General features: G+C 34.6%; 1 protein-coding gene across 3 annotated transcripts in view; it reads left to right on the plus strand.

Moving 5' to 3' along the window:
* The window catches only part of JMJD1C (jumonji domain containing 1C), a 247,142-nt gene that overhangs the window by 178,975 nt on the left and 48,082 nt on the right, over positions 1 to 20,085 (plus strand). For 2 of the 3 annotated variants that reach the window (XM_054729260.1, XM_028151471.2), the window contains 5 exons: positions 13,026 to 13,131; positions 15,710 to 15,834; positions 17,188 to 17,331; positions 17,441 to 17,627; positions 17,751 to 19,429. In XM_054729260.1, coding sequence (XP_054585235.1) covers positions 13,026 to 13,131; positions 15,710 to 15,834; positions 17,188 to 17,331; positions 17,441 to 17,627; positions 17,751 to 19,429 — 2,241 coding nt within the window. Of the gene's footprint in view, positions 1 to 13,025; positions 13,132 to 15,709; positions 15,835 to 17,187; positions 17,336 to 17,440; positions 17,628 to 17,750; positions 19,430 to 20,085 lie in introns of those variants that run through there. The other variant, XM_028151484.2, reaches the window with a different exon arrangement.

Genomic DNA, 20,085 nt, shown 5'->3' on the forward strand with positions numbered 1-20,085 from the left:
ACACATCACTGTGGAGCCAGCAACTTTTCTATGTTGCCCTTCTCATACCAAATGAGAGTTTATAGGGGATAGTCTTCATTTGCTTGTTAATAAAATATGAATCTCAAAAACAAAACAAAACAGAGAACCGTCATATCTATACACACACACACACACACACACACACACACACACACACACATAAAATGTGTTTTAGGAAATATTAGCTCTTTGCGGGTAGGCAAAAGTTTACATCTATTAAAGGTATCAGAATTTGGTGGTAGAACAACAGGTCAACTTGGACCCAGATGCTGAGTTCAACTCTGCTGCTTACTGTCTGAAATTTTGAACAAGGCATATAAGCACTTAACAGTTTTTTATTTTTTCATCTATAAAATTAGGTATGCCATATCTGCCTCATGGTAATGTTGCCATTGCCTATGAGAATATATAGGAAAGAACTTTATACCCTATAAAATTTGGTGATAAACAGAAGGATATGGGAGGAGTTCAGAAAATAAATAGACCTGGTCGGGTAAATCTTAGTTCATATACTTCCAAGAAACCCATTAGAAGTAATTGTTTTGTAAACCCTGAGCAGATAAACTAGATGTCATTCACAGATTTTACCACCTCACCAGTGAGTCACATAACTGGTGAACTTCCTGCCTATTCCTATTCTTTTCTTTGTTGTTATTTTGTTCCAGCCAAGGTACCTCTCCTATAATATGTTATTTCAACCATTCTTATCAGCACCTTAATTCCTTTACTTCTTTGTCTTTGTCACATCTGCCTTTAAACGTACTGTAATTTATTTTTATTTTATTACGATTTTTTAATTGCTTTTCAGGCGGGGAGGGGGTTGGGGGTGAGGGAGCCATAGACCAAACCATTGATTGGCTGCTTCCTGCACACCCCCTATGGGGAATCAAGCCTGCAGCCTCTAGGTGCATGGGACACCCAACCAACTGAGCAACACTGGCCAGGGCTATTTTCTTTTACACCCTAAAAATGCACTCCTCTTTATTGGTAGCCACTAGTCACATGTGGCTATTTAAATTAAGTAAAAGTAAATTTGAAAATTCAGTTCCTCAGTCACTGCAGCCACATTTCATATACTGAAATAACTGTGGGACAGTGTAGATATATATGTAACATTTTTATCATTGCAGAAATTTCTTTTGGAAAGCCTTACCCCTTAAATGGTTAACATTGTAAGAGAAAATTACACCTATTTATTTTGGTATCATTATATTGTCTCCAGTCTCAATGGAAATATTAGTTGGCATCATTTTATTTTATTTTATTATTTGACTTGAGAAAGAGAGAGAGATTTGTTGTTCTACTTATTTATACATTCATTGATTTCTTCTTGTATGTTCCCTGACCTCCCTGCAACCTTGGTTTATTGGGACAATGCTATAATCAACTGAGCCACCTGGCCTGGGCCAGTTGGCATCATTTTCTATGCTCCTTTCTAGCTTCCATTTCTAAAGGAGTTAATTCCAAATTCTCTTCTCAGTTTCCTCCTTTTCTCTTAGTAGATGACCTTTGTCCTGCAGCACAGGAAATTGAGATTCAAGCAGGAACCCCCCCCTAACTTCCTGTCCTTATACCTATTTTTGTATCTTTATTTACCTCCTCTTTTCCTTGTTTCATGTATACCCCTTTTTTCTATGACTAATTAAATTTTACAGCTATTGGACACCTTCGATGTCCCAGGCAAAAATCCAAGATACTTAAGGTACAACCATGAACAGGACAAAACAAAAAACCCCTGCTTTTATATAGCTTACCTTCTAGTGAGAAGAGACAGACAGCAATCAAACATTGTAGTATATTAGAAGACCGTAAGTTCTACAGAGAAAAGTAAAATCTGGTTGAAAGTCTTAGCTGGGACAGAAGAGTGGAAAGACCCTAAAATGAAAACATTCAAAGAATGGCAAAGAGACAAGTATATGGAGATTACTAAAAACTGTAGTAAGGTAATAAAGGTGGTTAAGTAGGGCTTTGTAGACTGTTGTAAAAACTGTTTTTTGTTCAGATTAAGATTAGAGGGGAAGCCTATGGAGGGTTTTGAGCAGAAGTGTGATGTGATAACCTCTTCCCCAATAATTTAAGACATAAAATGGTAAAAAATTTTAAAAATAAAAATAAATAAGTAATACATAAAAGAGTAAAGTGAATTCCCATGTTACCTGTATCATCCAATTTTCACAATTAACAGTGCATGGCCAATATTTCTTTTGTCTTACTATTCTTGTGTATTACTTTAAAGCAAATCCCACTAATTATATTATTTCATCCCTAGATGTTTTTCTATAAGTTTGCATATGTGCATAAATTTTAAAAGTATTAGAATTCACTGTATGTAGTCAATTCTAATCACAGTAGTCATGTTCTAAAAAGTTGAAAGTTCTCAGCAACTTCAGGAATGAAAGAATGAGAATGTCATATGTTTACTAATTTGCTTTACCCTGCATTAAGCAACTATCAGACTTAGAATAACAACACTAACATTACCACCAACAGTGTAGTTGCTGAAAACAGTCTAAATTTTTTGTGGCAGGGTTTTCTTTTATGTTTGTTTGTTTTTTTATCTTTAGGATATATCCCTAGTGGATTATACTCATTCGATTTTTTTGTTTTAGTCTTGGTTTTTCTCTCTTTTTCTTGTATTTTTAAAGGCTTATCCTTGTCTTTGTGGTCTGGAATCCATCTTCACAGATACCTTGCTCCACTTACCAAATCTTAAATGTATTGTTTGTTGTTTCCTTTTTGTTATGTAAATTAACTCAATTATTTGCATTCTAAAATTTAAAAAGTTATGTCATTACATCCATTTATTCCCTTTCTTCACTTTTTAATCTTCCATCACCATATTTATTAAAAGTATTATCTGAACTTTTATATCTCTATTTTCTTAGCTTCCAATAACATTTTCAATTATTGCAGCTTGGCTTCTTCCTCGCTTCCAGTTTTGGAAATTCTTTATTCTTATTGCTTATATGACATTTCTATTCAGGTTTCCCTTCTATTTATCAACCCTCTTTTGCTAACTGTTGCCTCTCTCTAGTTTAATGTTGTGTGGTTTTTCAGAGTCTTTTTATCTTCATTTTACAATTCACCCTAAGAAATTTTCTATTTCCAATGCTCTTGCTATCATTTAAAACCCTATCTTCTGAATCTAAAACTCTAGTCCAGACCTCCCTGCTGTACTATTATTCATTTAACAACTATCGGTGTGCCAGGCACTGTTCAAAACTCCCTGCCTTGTTGGAGCTTAACATCTATAGGAGGCACAGTAGATAATAAATATAATAAGTAAATGATACAGTATAAGACAGTTTAATTACTACTAAAACAAAAGGGAATAGTAAAGCAAGGTAAGACCAATTAGAAATAGAGAGGGGAGAGGCAGGTTAGAGTATTAAATAGAGTGGTCACAGTAGATGGCCTTGAGAAGGCATATCTTACATAAAAGTTTACTTAATCTGTATTGTATTGATTTGTGTGTGAGTATATTCCAACAGGCTGTAAAATCTTCAAGGACAGAAACTCTTATATGTATTACCAGCCTCTTGGCACAGTAATTGACATCTCGTGTTCAAAATTTGTTGAATGAAATATCGTCCTAATATAGCCCTGGCCTGTTTGCTCAATTAGTTGAATTCCCTGCCTCCCCTCGCCCTACCTTCCCCCCATGTACCAAAGGGTTGCCAGTCCAATCCCCAGTTGGAGCATGTACGGGAGGCAGCCAATTGGTGTTTCTCTCTTTTCCTCTCCATTCCTTTCTCTAAAATCAATAAAAACATCTTTAAAAAGAAATGTAGTCCTACTATACTTTACCTATAAAAGTACCTCTTAGTCCCATACACAAAGACTACTTCAGACATCATTTCAACAAGCTATTGAATCTGATTTCCTCTACAAAAAGTGAGAACCCAAAAGGAGAATTTTTTAAAAGTGTGATGATGGTATATTGGGCACTTGACAGCACAAGAGGTTACAAAAGAAACTAAAAATAGTTAAAACTAAACTTTGTCTTTCTTGGACAGTTTGGTATAGAGGCAACAACACTTGACATTTATCAATAATTATGATTGTATCATAATATAGTGATCAATGATAGACGTGTTTAGATGAAAAGCTTAAATTGTGTCGAGTATTTTATTTAATGAAGGTACTCTAGAAATGTTTTTATTCAAAGTTGCTAGGATTTTATAAATTTCACTTCCTATAAGTTACCTTTAAAAACTTTTTGTAGCCTGCCCAGCATGGCTCAGTGGTTGCGCTCAACATGTGAACCAGGAGGTCACAGTTGGATTCACGGTCAGGGTACATACTGGAGTTGCAGGCTTGGTCCCCAGTGTGAAGCGTGTAGGAGGCAGCCGATCAATGATTCTCTTTCATCATTGATGTTTCTATCTCTCTCCCTCTCCCCTTTTCTCCAAAATCAATAAAAATATATTCTTAAAAAACTTTTTGTAGACAGAATCTATAATAAGTATTTATCATATCTCTTTCAGTTTATGTTCTCTTCCGTTTTTTCTAATTAGATGTTCTAGATGGGCACTGACCTCTTTTCTCTTAGATTGTCCAAAAACAAAACAAAAAAATGACAGCAGCCAACACAACATTAGCCTTCCGAAGTGAATGAATCAAAATTATACCTTTTTTTTTTCCAGATTGGCAAAAAATATAATAATTTTTGGTGTGCCACAGAATTTTAGTAATTTGTATGCCATGAGATGAAAAAGGTTGAAAATCGCTGTTCTAGATAAGTTAAACTTATTATGAATAGCAAAACAATGACTAAATAATTGTGAAGTGCATGGTTCCTACTATCTTCCTTAACAGTACTAGGTAATTAAGTTGTTCCTGTATTACAATACTTTGGAGTTGTAATTTTAACTCCCTCCTTTTTTATGAATAAAATGCATTTCTCGTGTATTTGTGTTTGCTCTGCATAGACCCCAATAAAGGGGACAGATAGTCTGAAATAGGGATATGATAAAAGATTAAATAAGTCACTTGGCAGATCCAAGTCTATCAAGTTATGGGACTTATTATTTCAGTTTGCACTAGATTGTAGTAATGCTTTCTGAGAAGAGAGAACTATGGTAAATAGTTCAAGTTTATAGGTTATGATAATACACTGAAAATATTAGCCTCCAAAGTATTTGGTGTTTTAGTCATTTTAAAATTATATCCTTTGCATTTTATATTTATGTTTTTTAACAGTATTTTTTAAAATATATTTTTATTGATTTGAGAGAGGGAGAAGGGAGAGAGAGATAGAAATATCAATGATGATAGAGAATCATGGATCAGCTGTCCCCAACACACCCCCTACTAGGGATCAAGCCCGAAATGTGCACACATGCCCTTGATCAGAATTGAACCCGGGACCCTTCAGCTGCAGGCTGACCTGTATCTACTGAACCAAACCAGCTAGGGCTGCATTTTATATTTTTAAGATAATTTTTAAAAAATAGATGTTAACTCTTAAAATCAGAATAGTTTGTGACACAATTATATGTATACTCTAGCTTGTATGTGTTCCTATCTAGGAATTATTTTTAGTAGAGTACTTTCCCAAAATGTGTAATCATATAATTTTATTTCTTAGGTTGAACTCCTCCCCCCAGCAGAGGGGAACTAAAGGTAGGGTGAGACTGTCATTGGTAGAGTGCTCCTCCAGTGCAAGGGAGTTGTTTCTTGTTTTATTTTTTTAAACTTTGGCTGTTCTGAAAGAATATTTTCAGTTGCTTCTTTAGAAAACATTAAACAGTTACCAGGTCTTCCTGAGTTTGTTCAGTGTTAAGTTTGAGGAAGCTGCAGTTAGTAAATTGTGGTTGGCAGATGTTATAAGCAGGTGACTCAGTAGGTTGAACTCATGATGACTCAACTCTGTAAAAATCATGCTGATAAATAACTTGAAAGAAAAATTGCCTTCCAGACTTTTGAACTGCCATAAAAATTCAAAACTATTATTAAAGTTATCACAAAGAATATTGATATGTGGCTTTAGAAGGAAACACATTTTCCTTCAAGTGGTTTTAAAAGTTTTACTTAATTGTTTTGATTTTTGCTCTGTGGTAATTGAAAGAAGACCTACCAATGACACTAAGCAAGTTGTATATTAAAAAGGAAGAAATAGCCCTGCCTGTTTGGCACAACGGTTACAGCACGGGCTGCAGACCAAAGGGTCAAGGGTTTGATTCCAGGCCAGGGGCAGGTACCCTGGTTGCAGGTTTGTCCCGGCCCTGGTCAGGACACGTGCGGGAGGCAGCCAGTGGATGTGCCTTTCTCACATCAGTGTTTCTCTCTCCCCCTCCTCTACCTCCCTTCACCTCTCTATTGGAAAAAAATGAACAGAAAAAAATATCCTCAGTTGAGGATTTTTTTTAAAAGCAGAAATATTCTAGGTCTACATAAAGTGTATTCAAGAGAATATTTTTTGAGAGGTTTCAGTAGGGAGGTTAGCAGAAAAACCCAAATGGCAATTATTTTAAATTAATATAATAAAAATAATCTGCTTAACTTTTTAATGTAACCTTGATTATAAATGAACAAATAAAGCAAAATTTGTAGTCTTCTTATGGTTTGATGTAATAGGGCATGTATATTAATATAGGATATTCTATTCTAAAATCCTTTTAGATAATTTGGTAAGTTAATTATTCATCTGATAAATTATTACAATCTGTTGTTTTATAATATCCATTCCAAATCTTGGAATACCATATTCCTGTGAACTTGTTTTAATTCCATAAACATCATTTTCTATATTTTAAAATAACAAAATAATTTGGTTAATTGGGCTTTCTTTCACTTGTGTCATATTACTAGTATCATAAGTAAATTATTGAATACTCAGCAAAGAGTATTCAAAGTTTTGATACTGCAAGTACAAAAGATATGTGGAAGGGATTTTGATAGTAGGCAGATGCTTGCTGCTTTGCTTCCCTCCCAGCCATGTAATTGAGGGTAAATTACATAATCTTTGACTGTTTACTAATCTGTAAATTGGAAAGAATACTATCAAAGTAGGGTTTTTAGAATTAAATGAGGTTAACATTTGTGAAAGTGCTTTAGATATATTTTAAATTAAACAGAAAATAAACTTTGAATATTTGTCCATGATGAACAGATATTTAATGGAAATAACATAGGAATGTGGTTTCACCTTATATGATATTTCAGTTTGTACAAATATGGGAAATCAGGCATTCAGAGAAACCTAGAACTCTTTAAAATCTTGAGACTTTGAAAATTTAGAAACTTTACTGCTTTCATAATTTCTCATGCTGTATACTTATCTTAAATTAATATAACCATTTCTATTTTAGTTATTAATGATATAAATAATGGCAAGTAATACCAAGTGTAAGTTTCAAGGAGAGAGTCCTTAAATATTTGGATGTATATATAATGGCCAGTTGCTTACAGTGGCAATAAGCTTCAAGGTAGAATTCTGAGGATGATGGAATACATGTCTGTAATATTCTTGGATCAAGCTACCAGGATTTAGCGATAGTGATTATGAAATGTATTAACATTATTTTCCAATTTTTATATTTTTATCTTCACCCGAGGATATTTTTTTTGAGAGAAAGGGGAAGAGAGAGAAACATTTTTTAAAAATATATATTTTTATTGATTTCAGAAAGGAAGGGAGAAGGGAGTAAGAGAAACATCAGTGGTAAGAGAGAATCATTGATTGGCAATCAAGTCCACAACCCGGGCATGTGCCCTGACAGGAATTGAACTGTGAACTCCTGGTTCATAGATCAATGCTCAACCACTGAGCCGTACTGGCCGGGTGAGAAACATTTTTTAACATTCATGTGCTTCATAAGCTTGCTTTTCTAAAACTGGGAGCCATGAAATATGGTAAATAAAACAATTTAGAAAGATTGGTAGATTATTTTAATCAGGAAAACGTGAGAAAGGTGATACTATTCTAGAACAGCGATTTTCAACCAGTGCTGCAAGAATTTTTAAAACATGCCGTACCTGACTATTTTTTAAAAAAATTTTTTTTTTATTTTTTACAGAGGAAGGGAGAGTGATAGAGAGTTAGAAACATCGATGAGAGAGAAACATCAATCAGCTGCTTCCTGCACATTCCCCACTGGGTATGTGCCCGCAACCAAGGTACATGCCCTTGACCAGAATAGAACCCGGGACCCTTCAGTCCGCAGGCCGATGCTCTATCCACTGAGCCAAACTGGTTAGGGCCATACCTGACTATTTTCAGGGGCACTGACCTCTTTTCTCTTAAATGGTTAAAAAATTTTTTTTTTTTACAGCAGCCAACACATCAACACAATAATAACTGTCTGGTATGAATTAATCAAAATTAAACTTTCTTTTGCCAAATTGGCAAAAATATTTTTTTGGTGTGCTGAAAAATTTTAGTAAAAAAGGTTGAAAATCTCTGTTCTAGAAGGTTGCCTTCAATTTATAGTAATATATTGACAAATTGATTAAGAAGACTGTGACAAAAAGACTTTAGAAGAAACAGAGTTAAGTCCATAATATAAGTAAATAAGGAAAATATGTAAGTAAAAAGTCTTCTCCTTGCCCTAGCCGGTTTGGCTCAGTGGATAGAGTGTAGGCTTGTGTCCAACCAAAGAGTCCTGGTTTCCATTCTGGCCAAGGACACTGTGCCTTGGTTGCAGACTCCTCCACCGCTAGGAACCTAGTTAGTGGCCTGGTTGGGGTGCCTGCAGGAGGCAACCAGTTGATGTGTTTCTCTTTCTCTCTGCCTTTCCCTCTCTCTCCCACTCTCCCTGGAAATCCATGAAAAGAATATCCTCAGGTGAGAATTAACAGCAACAACAAATTTTATCTTCTTGTTCTACTTGTTTGTAATCCAAAGCATAGGCCCCACCTCAAGATTTACTGCTGCCTCTAGATTCACTGCTGACTTGAGGTTTGCACACTGATTTCTACAGCTAGTCAATGCCTTTGATTCTGTTTTGCAAGCACTTGCTAAGGCTACCCAGGCTATTTGTAACGGGTCATTGCTTCTAAAGCTTGCTTTTTAAAAAGTGAGGCTTAATTGCTATTGAAGTCAGTTTTGTTTTTATTTTTAAATCACACAAATTAAGGATTGCAGTGAATAAATGAATCCTATGTTCCAGCTTAATTCTGATTCATGTACCTTAACATCTTGCAGGTTTTTAATTTTTTTAGTGTGAATACATAAAATCTATAATACTCTTGACTCTAAAATATTGATGTTTTTTTATATGCAGGGAATCTAGGAGTTCTAAATAATTATAATAATTTAAAATTATGCCTAAAACTTAAAATTTTAGCAATTATGTAAATCTGGAAAATTTTAGGTTTTATCATTGACTAGAGGCCCGGTGCGTGAATTCGTGCACTGGTGGGGTCCCTTGGCCTGGCCGGTGATTAGGCCCGGGGCCACGGGAGGTTGGCTGTGGGAGTGCACTGACCACCAGGGGGCAGCTCCTATGTTGAGCATATGCCCCTGGTGGTCAGTGCATGTCATAGCAACTGGTCGACTGGTTGTTCGGTCGTTCAGTCACTTAGGCTTTTATATATATAGATTGTGTTATGAAGAAAGAATGAGGGTATCCAAAACTGACTATATTAGTAGATTCAGAATTATGTTAGAAACATTTTAGAAATAACCATAGCCTTAATCTTATGTAGCAGAAAATATCAGGTAAAATGTTTGAAATACTGTATATTGATCATTTCTCCCAGTAGTACATGAAGACAATTTTGTGGTAGGATGTGGTGTGACATTTCCTTTCTCTTTAACCCTAAACGTTTTCTTTTTCAAAGTGTAGTGTCATATTAGCTGTATTTATCTCCCTGATTGGGTCTTCCCCTACACTGTTCTTGGGGGTTTTATTATTATTTTTTTTAATCTTCACTCAAGGCACAGCTAAATTATTAATATTGTTCTATATTAGTCAGTTGCATTCTGTGAAAGATAGTGAATAGATAGCATTGTTTAAAGCTATGATTTTTGTGTTTTATTTAAAATATATTTTTATTGATTTCAGAGAGTAAGGGAGAGGGAAATAGAAACCTCAATGATGAGGGCGAATCATTGATCAGCTGCCTCCTTGCACACCCCCTACTGGAGATTGAGCCAAAAACCTGGGTATGTGCCCTGATCGGGAATTGAACTGTGAACTCCTGGTTCATAGGTCAACGCTCATCCATTGAGCCAAATCAGCCAGGCTATTTATAGCATTTTTAATTTCCAGATCCTTAGTTTCTCATCTCTGTGAGTCTGCCTGCCTCGTATCTGATTTTTAGCACTTTCACAGAATTGTTCAGGTCAATAAAAAAGGGGGAGGGGAGCATTCATTTGGCTCTCCGTTAGCATTAGCAACTCTTATCATCTATCTTTTTTTTGAGCCTCTTTAAAAAGCTCACAAAGGGAATGATGATTAGTTAACAGAAATACCTGTAACTTTCAGAGCACTATACATAGAGGAGGACTTCAGTAACAGTATGACTATCATAACCAGGCAATGTATTGGGATAATTTTCATGGGTTTTAATTTAGTAATTCTTGTCATCCAGTACTATGCATAATTCAGAATTGGATGTTTTAAGGAAAACTGCTTGAGTATTTTTTTTTAATCTTATAAAAACATTAAGATGGAAAGAGGCAGATATTGCTTTATAGATGAGGACATTGATACACATAATTTGAACTTATATAAGGTCATTTCAGGAAATGGAGTTAATTATCAGTTTTTTGTTTTGTTTTTTTTTATATATATTTTTTTATTGATTTTTTACAGAGAGGAAGGGAGAGGGATAGAGAGCTAGAAACGTCGAGAGAGAAACATCGACCAGCTGCCTCCTGCACACCCCCTATTGGGGATGTGCCCGCAACCAATGTACATGCCCTTGACCGGAATCGAACCTGGGACCTTCCAGTCCGCAGGCCAACGCTCTATCCACTGAGCCAAACTGGTTTCGGCAATTATCAGTTTTTAATGGTATGCTTTTTGTGGTAGAAAATGAATGGGTCATTTTTGAGAAGATATTGGTATGGTGTCTTAATCTTGGAAATTCAGCCTATTATTTTAACCTGATGAATAAATAAAATATACATAAATGTTGAGCAAGTAAATTTTATATTCTTATATCTTAAATTGTAAAATTTCAATACAGGGGAACTGATGTTATACCTATCTACAGAATATGGCAGTGCTGTTTTAATAGCAGTTTGTACCCTATTTCCCCCCAAAATATAAAGGCTTGGGAGCACTAGGCCATAGTAAACTTTTTGTATAAAGTCAGCAGTGACATCCAGGTGATTGTGAGTACCCATCTTCTTGCCATTTAAATGTCTAGAATAACAGTGACAAGAGCAATTGTAATAAAGGTAGATAGATGATTAAACCTAGAGACTTGAGTCTAAGGATACCTAAAACCAGAATTGAAAAGTTTGAATGATCCGACTATCAGCTTAGGAAAGCAATTAGGTTTGTGTTTGACTCTAAGGAGTTAAGCTTGGATCTGTGTATGGAAGTTAAAGTAAGAAAGATTTTAAAAGATCTTGATAGCTGTCAGGGCTGTCTGGAAATAGTAATGGATTTCCTTGGGAAACAAAGTTTCCTGTGTTTTGTCTGTCATAGATCAGTCTATCACCTGGTGTGTATCAAGAGGATCCAAGCCTGAACTTTCTATGGTATTTTCTATTCTTAAAATGATGATGTTAACTAAGTGTGCAAAAGGGATTGCTAAAAAGGTTTTTTGTTGTTGTTTTTTTTTTTTTTACAAAAAGGAAGACTAGTCATGGGCAATTATTTTTTTTCAAAATGACACCTTTTATCTACCTTTTTGTGTGACTCTTTTCATTCTAGTATTTCCTTTTGCTTTAAAGTAGCACTTTTGTATCTTTTCCAAGGAACATAGCTGATAATTTGAAAAGCCTTTACTTCACCTGTAGTGTTCACTGGTATAAATGAAATCACAGTATTACTCCAAAAATTCAGAGTAGTCCCTAAAAGCAGTGATGCGATGAGAAGGAAAAGTTTTACTTAGAAAAACTTTAAAGCAGAAGAGTGAAGTATGACCTACCTGCTTGATTAGGGATTTATCTTTTGTACTCTTCAGCTACTTTCAGCTCTTCCAAATTGCCAAATTATTTTTATTTATCAGATATAATTATCTTCATTTAGCTCCTTCTGTTCACTGCTTTCCATAATCTGCCAGTCCATTTTTAAAAGGGCTGCCAATTGACAGTGCTGCTTTGTTGTTCTTCCCAGCTTTACCCTAGGGCTCCTGCTGCTGATCCCAAATTGGGGAGCAGCAGAGGTGCTTTGAAAGAGAGAGAGAACAGAATGTCAGAGAGTCCAGCAGGGTACCAACAGTTTGTGGGAAACAATGTGACTGTGATTCACATCTCTAATGAGAGAACTTTTATTTTTGTGTCTAGATCCACCCTGTTATAAGGATAATATCATCAATAACATATTGTCAAAGCCTGGATGCTTTGACACTGGCTTGAAAACTTTTAGCAGTGAAGTTACTGGTCAGCTGTATTTGAGTAGAACAAAACTAATGACATTTAAATCAAGATAGTAGATAATGACTTGTCATTTAAAGCTAACATTTTAGGCATTATGGGAAGAATGGTAACTCAACTATGTATATTTATTTATATTGTCACTAAAATATTCAGCTTGATTCTTTTGCTGACAACCTTAAATGACCTGATGCTGTTTCATTTGTATATTGTTTCTAAAAGTGAGACCCTTTAAAAAGATGACTTGTATAAGGCCATACTTGAAGTTAAAAACAGATGAGTAGATTTCAGATTTTGCCTTTAGGACATGACCTGGTTGTCAAGGAGCAAATTTTACCATGGATTAATTTATTTTGGTGTTTTGTTATTACTTAAGAACTTGTGTTTTTTCATACATTTAGATCAAGGAATTTTTTCCCGTCTTTAGAATATATAGGAGGGAAATTTGGTAACATTAATGTTATAAGAGCATAACATGGGGCTTCCTTTTAATCTGTAATTCTAGGAGGACATAGACAGCCTAAACCCAGTTCTCAGGGACAACCCACAACTTCAGGAAGAAGTGAAAATTTGGGTAAAGGAACAAAAGGTTCAGGAGATTTTTATGCAAGGTAACTATTTTAAAGTTTTGTATTTCTTTGTGTGGAGGTTTTGTTTCGTTTTGATTTTATTATTTTTTAAAATATATTTTTATTGATTTCAGAGAGGAAGGGAAAGGGAGAGAGATAGAAACATCAATGATGAGAGAGAATCATTGATTGGCTGCTTTCTGCACGCCCCCACTGGGGATTGAGCCCGAAATCCGGGCATATGCCCTTGACCAGAATCGAACCCGGGACCCTTCAGTCCGCAGGCCGACGCTCTATCCACTGAGCCAAACCGGCTAGGGCTTGTTTTAAACTGGACATTTTCTCATGTTAGATTTTGGTTGTTTCAATTATGTGCAATATAAATAGAAAGCCCAGTCTAATATTTTGAGTTGTATACAGTCCAGGGAAAATAATAGCAAAATCATAATAATTTTAATAGAAAGTTGATAATTTCACCAGTTAATCAATTTGAGATAACTGCCTGGCATGAAATTATCACCACACAGATGTTTTGTTGATAGGAAAAATTTCCATATTTACAGAATGCTTTAGGTGTGTCCTTCCTGGAAAAGGAAGCATTGTTTGCCATAGAGGGTTGCCCAAAGCCACAATTGATTTCCTTTGAAGAATGCTGTTGGTATCTGATAAAAGTGGTCTATTTCAGTTTGCCTTCCTCAGTGATTACTACAACACTAGTCTTAGTTTTTTCTTTCTTTTTTTCCCCTAGAAATAAGTTTGTCTACATGTGATTTTTAAATCAGTGAGGTTTTATAATTCTCAGTGATTGCTTTTTCTGTCAGTAAAATCATTATGTAAATGTAAAGCTTTTGTGTAATTGAATTAAAACAGGGACAGTGTGACATGAAGTATTGATATTCTGTTTATAAAAGGAATTTTGTTGTCAAATTTCCATATTTATCTCAGCCCTCAACTTCCATGCCATTTAAGTATTAAGAGAGATAATCCCAAAGTTGTGGCTGTTTTGCTTTGTGAAGGTATGGCAACAGATCATCTACTTACTAAATTCTTAAGCTAAATACTTTCTAAACTTTTAATATGGATAATTTAAAACATAAACAGTAATATAATATTTCAGTGAACTTATGTGCTTATATCCAAGCCCCCGGAATTATAAAACCATGGTAGATCCTGTCACATCCTTACTCCTGTTTACTTTTATAAAATTTCAGACATCACCACATTCTGTTTTTAAAGCCATCACATCATTATTATGCTGGGAAAAAAATGCTTTCTTAATATCAAGTACTGAATGAATACTTGGGTTAAAACTTCCATTCGTTTCATAAATGCCTTAAATTATTTTTAACAGGATTGATTCAAAATCAGGGAATTGAAAAAAATCCACAAATTGATTGCTTGTTATGTCCTGTCTTATCTTTTTTCTTCTAATTTATTTAATGGAGAAACCAGGCTAATATTTTTTAATAACCTTTCTTCCTTATCATGTTCTTAGAGGTGAAAATACTAAGGCAGTGCCCTGACCGGTATGGCTTAGTTGGTTGAGCCTTATCCCTTGCACCAAAGGGTTGCTGGTTTGATCCCTGGTCAGGGCACATATCACAGGTCAATGTTTCTCTCTTACATTGATGGTTCTCTCTCCCCCCCTTCTTCTTGCTCTTAAATCAATTTTTAAAACCATATTTATAAAAAATAAAAAGTGAGACTAACTCCAAATTGTTTGGTTGTGGGAACAAGTAGTTAAGATAGATGATGTGCTAATGGGAATTGAAAATTGGTCATTATTTAGAGTTATTCTAAAGTGCACTGGTACCTGTGAATTGGAGAAATTTTTAACTCCATTATATAGGTACAAGATGAGGCAAAAGTAGGTTTACAGTTGTCCATAAGGAAAATAACAATACAAGAATAAATTTTGTATGCTCACAATATAACCTACTTTTGCCCCCACCCTGTATATTCTGTGGATTGACTTGTTTTAATAGGCCTACTTATATAAAGACATGGTATATCTACATGTAGATACCTTTTTAAGAAGTGAGTTTAATACAAAAGTGTGCATATTTTTTTATAAAGCATTTTAGTGCCATATTTATAAATTCACTTAACAATCTCTCCATGTTTTAAGATTTTTAGCAGGTTTTCCTAGCTATCACAGAGAAATCAAAATTTATAGTTTCTTATAGTAAAGTTTGGTAACTAGGAGACTGAGGCAACAAGTTCCACATTACCCATTCCATTTTAGCCATGTAGTTATGTACCCCCAACCTTGTTACATTAGCTTTGTAACCTTACTACTTTCTAGACCACTATAACTTTACGTTTTGTACAATCCTCTTATTAACTTATGATCCCAGAGACATTCTTTCTGACTTAAAGTTACTTTATTTCCATTGAGTTAGGAAGTATTTGTGTCTAGGAGAGTGTGTTTAATGATAACTTGATAATGATCTGTCTCTAATATATACTCACTTATATCCAAGTGAGTAGTACCCATTTGTGTCACAACTCATGTTTCTCCTAAAAGATAGTTTTTAAATGAAAATGTCTCCATTTAAGATATCTCCATTTCTTGGGTTATTTTTTATTTTTATTTGTTTTTGGGGTGTTTTTTTTTTAGGTCCTTATTCCTTAAATGGATACAGAGTGAGAGTATATAGACAAGACTCTGCCACCCAGTGGTTTACTGGCATAATTACTCATCATGATCTCTTCACTCGCACCATGATCGTTATGAATGATCAGGTAAATAGTACAACTAATATTTTTGGAAACGGATATATACAATTCAAATTTTCAATGTTCCCCCAAAAATGGATCAACAAGCTGACACTATATAATTTTCATCTGTTATTTTAATCATATAATCCAATAAGTTTAAATATATTGATGTTACATAGAGGTCTCTTTAGGTCACAGGGAGATAATGATGCCAAATTTATTTCAACACTGATAGAATCAGTCTGTTAAATAGAGACATCAGACTCTTTTAATTGATTAGTGTGAGGTATTTTTTAATGCTTAGGTCAGCAAAATATTTTGTAAAGTCAGCTTTCCCGTCTCTCCAGGAATAAAAATCTTTCCCAAATGTTTTCTTTCCAATTATGAAAACTTTTAATGTATGCTGTAGTTCTTTTCACATTAAATTTCAGAATTGGTATGCTCCCTTAAGTTTTATGGTGAGTATTAAGGATACAAATTTCAAATGGAGTTTTTAAATAGCAGTCTGCTGAAGAATCTCAGAAGGGAAGGCTAGAGTGGGTAGGAAGAGATCAACCAAAGAACTTGTATGCAATATGAATAACCCGTGGACACAGACAATGAAGTGGTGAAGAAAAAGGAGTGGGGGGGGGGGAGGGGCGGGATTTAGAAGGTGTCAATGAGGGGGGAAAGGAACATGTAATACTTTCAACAATAAAGATTTTAAATAAGTAAATAGCAGTCTGAAAGTCTTAATTTCAAATCTTTTAAAGCTGTAGTTTATTTTCCTGAAAAAAATAGATATTTACACCATCTTACCTGTATGAGTTGTAGAGAGTATCTGAATTAATGAGAGCCCCTTTATAAACAATTTGAATGCTTTGGTTAAAATTTTGTCAAAATACTATTATTTAAATGGTATTTTTCTCCTGAAAAGGTGATGAACTTTCACCTCACAGTAAAGAACAAAATCACCCTTATTTTTTTAAAAATTATTTCTTTAACCTGTCTTTTAAAATTTAATTTATTTACACTTTGGTTCTTTTCCTCTAAGCTCTACCTTCTTAGTTTTATTTTATACCTGTTTTTTGAAAATTATTTTTAAAATACATTTTATGACTTGTCATCATACTCATTTGTTTTTCAAGGTGTACTTACAATAGGTATATTTGCTTTTTAATTTTTGGCTAGCAGATACAATAGTAGGTCTCAGAAGAAGGTTGAAGTAATTTTATCTATGATGATTAAAATTAGCTTATTGTAAATATAGCAGTATCTTATAAATTAAGAATTCCAAACTGATTTCTAGACATTTCTATTCATTGACGAATGTGCCTAATAACACATTGGCTAGCTGACTGGATTTAATTTTTGTTCTTTTTTTGTGTCATGGATTAGGTACTAGAACCACAGAATGTCGACCCTTCTATGGTTCAAATGACCTTTCTAGATGATGTTGTTCACTCCTTGTTAAAAGGTGAAAATATTGGCATTACATCACGACGAAGGTCTCGTGCTAGTCAAAATAGCAACGCTGTTCACGTATGTATGTTGTTAGTTCTGGATTATTGTAAAAAATTTTCCCTTAGATTACTTAGGATCAGGTAGTAAACAAATCATTGTTAATTGGTGTGTTTTTGTTTTGTTTTAGGGTCATTATACACGTGCCCAGGCAAATAGTCCCAGACCAACAATGAACTCCCAAGCTGCTGTACCAAAACAAAATACACACCAGCAACAAAGAAATATTCGTTCAAATAAGAGGAAGGGCTCAGATAGCAGTATACCAGATGAAGAGAAGATGAAGGAGGAAAAATACGATTATATAGGGCGAGGAGGTAGGACCTGTTTTTTTGTGGGGTTTTTTTAGGGAATGAGAACAAATAAAACAAAAATACATTTAAAGTATACTTATTTAATATCAGTGTTAAAAAGAAAACCTCTTTTTTTTAATCTTGCAGAAAATCCTAAAGGTAAAAACAAACAGTTGGTGAACAAAAGAAGGAAACCTGAGGAGGATGAAAAGAAGCAAAATATGAAAAGACTACGAACCGACAATGTTTCAGACTTTTCTGAAAACAGTGACTCAGAAAATTCAAATAAGAGGATAGTAAATAATTCCTTAGAGCCGAAACCAGAGAATGAGTTAAAAAATAAAAACACTTCGAAGATAAATGGAGAAGAAGGAAAATTCCAAAATAACAAGAAGACAGGAGAGGAGACACTAATAGATACCCAGCCTCCCTGGGATCAAATAAAAGGAGATACAAAACATGAAGAAGTGGAGAAGCAGACGTTTGTTGACTCTCAGCTTCAAGAAAAAATGATTATCCATTCATCAGAACAGACCACACTTTCTGATCATAATCCTAATGATCTACTTCTTCAGGAAAATACGGAAAAAACACATACAGTGGAATTGCCAAAGGAGCAGTTTGTATCCAGACCATCCACACCAAAATGTGTTATTGATATTACAAATGACACTAATTCTGAAAAGGTGGTTCAGGAAAATTCAAATACCTTTGGCCTTCAGACACTTCAGAAAATGGATTCTAATGTTAGTGATTCAAAACATTCGATTGTAAATGCAAAATATTTGGAAGCATCAAAACAAGATTCTGACCATAGCTGGGTCAGTGATATAGTTAAAGTAGATTTAACCCAATCAAATGTTAAGAATGCTCCTTCAGGAAATGATCATTTGAATACGGAAAAAGAAAAAAATCAGTATGCCTCTTACACGTCTTCTGTTAGTGCAGGTTCTGTAATAGAAGATAAGCTGCGTAAGCGAAGTCCGCCCCCAGAGATTATAAAATCTAAACTTAATGCTTCAGTAGATGGTCACAAGACAAAATCCAATCCCTCACCTGAAGTTGTTAAACCTAAAATTACCCATTCTCCTGATTCTGTTAAGTCTAAGGCTACTTATGTCAACAGCCATACCGCTGGTGAAAGAAGACTGGCAAATAAAATAGAACATGAGTTATCAAGATGCAGTTTTCATCCTGTTCCTACTCGAGGCAGTACATTGGAAACTACGAAGAGCCCTCTAATTATTGATAAAAATGAGCATTTCACAGTTTATAGAGATCCTGCACTTATTGGGTCAGAAACAGGAGCTAATCACATTTCACCTTTCTTAAACCAGCATCCTTTTTCTCTTCATTCTTCATCTCATAGAACCTGTTTAAATCCAGGTACCCATCACCCTGCCTTAACTCCTGCAACCCACTTATTGGCCGGATCATCCAGTCAAACTCCATTGCCTACCATTAACTCTCATCCTCTGACTAGTGGTCCACATCATTCTGTTCATCACCCTCATTTACTACCTGCTGTGTTACCTGGAGTGCCTACTGCCTCCTTACTTGGTGGCCACCCACGATTAGAGACTGCTCATGCCAGCAGCTTGAGCCACTTAGCACTAGCACACCAACAACAGCAACAATTGTTACAGCACCAGTCACCTCATCTTCTTGGACAAGCCCATCCTTCTGCTTCGTATAGTCAGCTTGGTCTTTATCCAATTATTTGGCAATATCCAAATGGAACACATGCATACTCAGGACTTGGTCTGCCTTCTTCCAAGTGGGTTCACCCAGAAAATGCAGTTAATGCTGAATCTTCATTAAGAAGGGTAAGTTATATTGTAGTTAGCCACATATCCATATACATAGGTACAAGTGCTTTTTAAACATTTCATTCATTTTCTAGATTTCTTTATATAATGCATTAACATTTTCAAAGTTATTTTTCTAATTATAATGAAACTTCCCAATTAGAATAACTTCAGAGCCATGAAATCTCGAAGTCTATTTATTTTTTAAGAAGCCAATTTGAAGTAAAACTTCTTGGATTGTTTCTATTATACATATTATTAATATTATCTTCAATAATTTATGGTACATATCCATAATTGTTTGGCTAAGCTAAATTCCTATAAGTGGAGTTTCTGGATTAAAAATTATATATAGTTGTTAGGATTTTTATATATGCATTATCAAATCTTAAAAGACAGATTGTTATATTCCCCAGTTGTATGCATTATGTTGATGCTATATTACAAGCTATGACTCTAATTTCCTTGTTTTCTAAAGGCAGCCAAAGTTAAAGGGTCCTTATATTAGGCAGTAAAGTTGGGGCTTAGATTCTTTCTACCTAATAGAGTATTGCTGAATATAATAGTTTAATGATTTTATTTCTTCATGGACTATGTGGTTTCTCTATCCAAATTCATTTTTATACTAAGAAATTGTTTAGGGCATTACCAGCCCCAATGTAAAAAATGGGGGA

Source organism: Eptesicus fuscus, chromosome 17, assembly GCF_027574615.1.
Source record: "Eptesicus fuscus isolate TK198812 chromosome 17, DD_ASM_mEF_20220401, whole genome shotgun sequence".
Taxonomy (NCBI): Eukaryota; Metazoa; Chordata; class Mammalia; order Chiroptera; family Vespertilionidae; genus Eptesicus; species Eptesicus fuscus.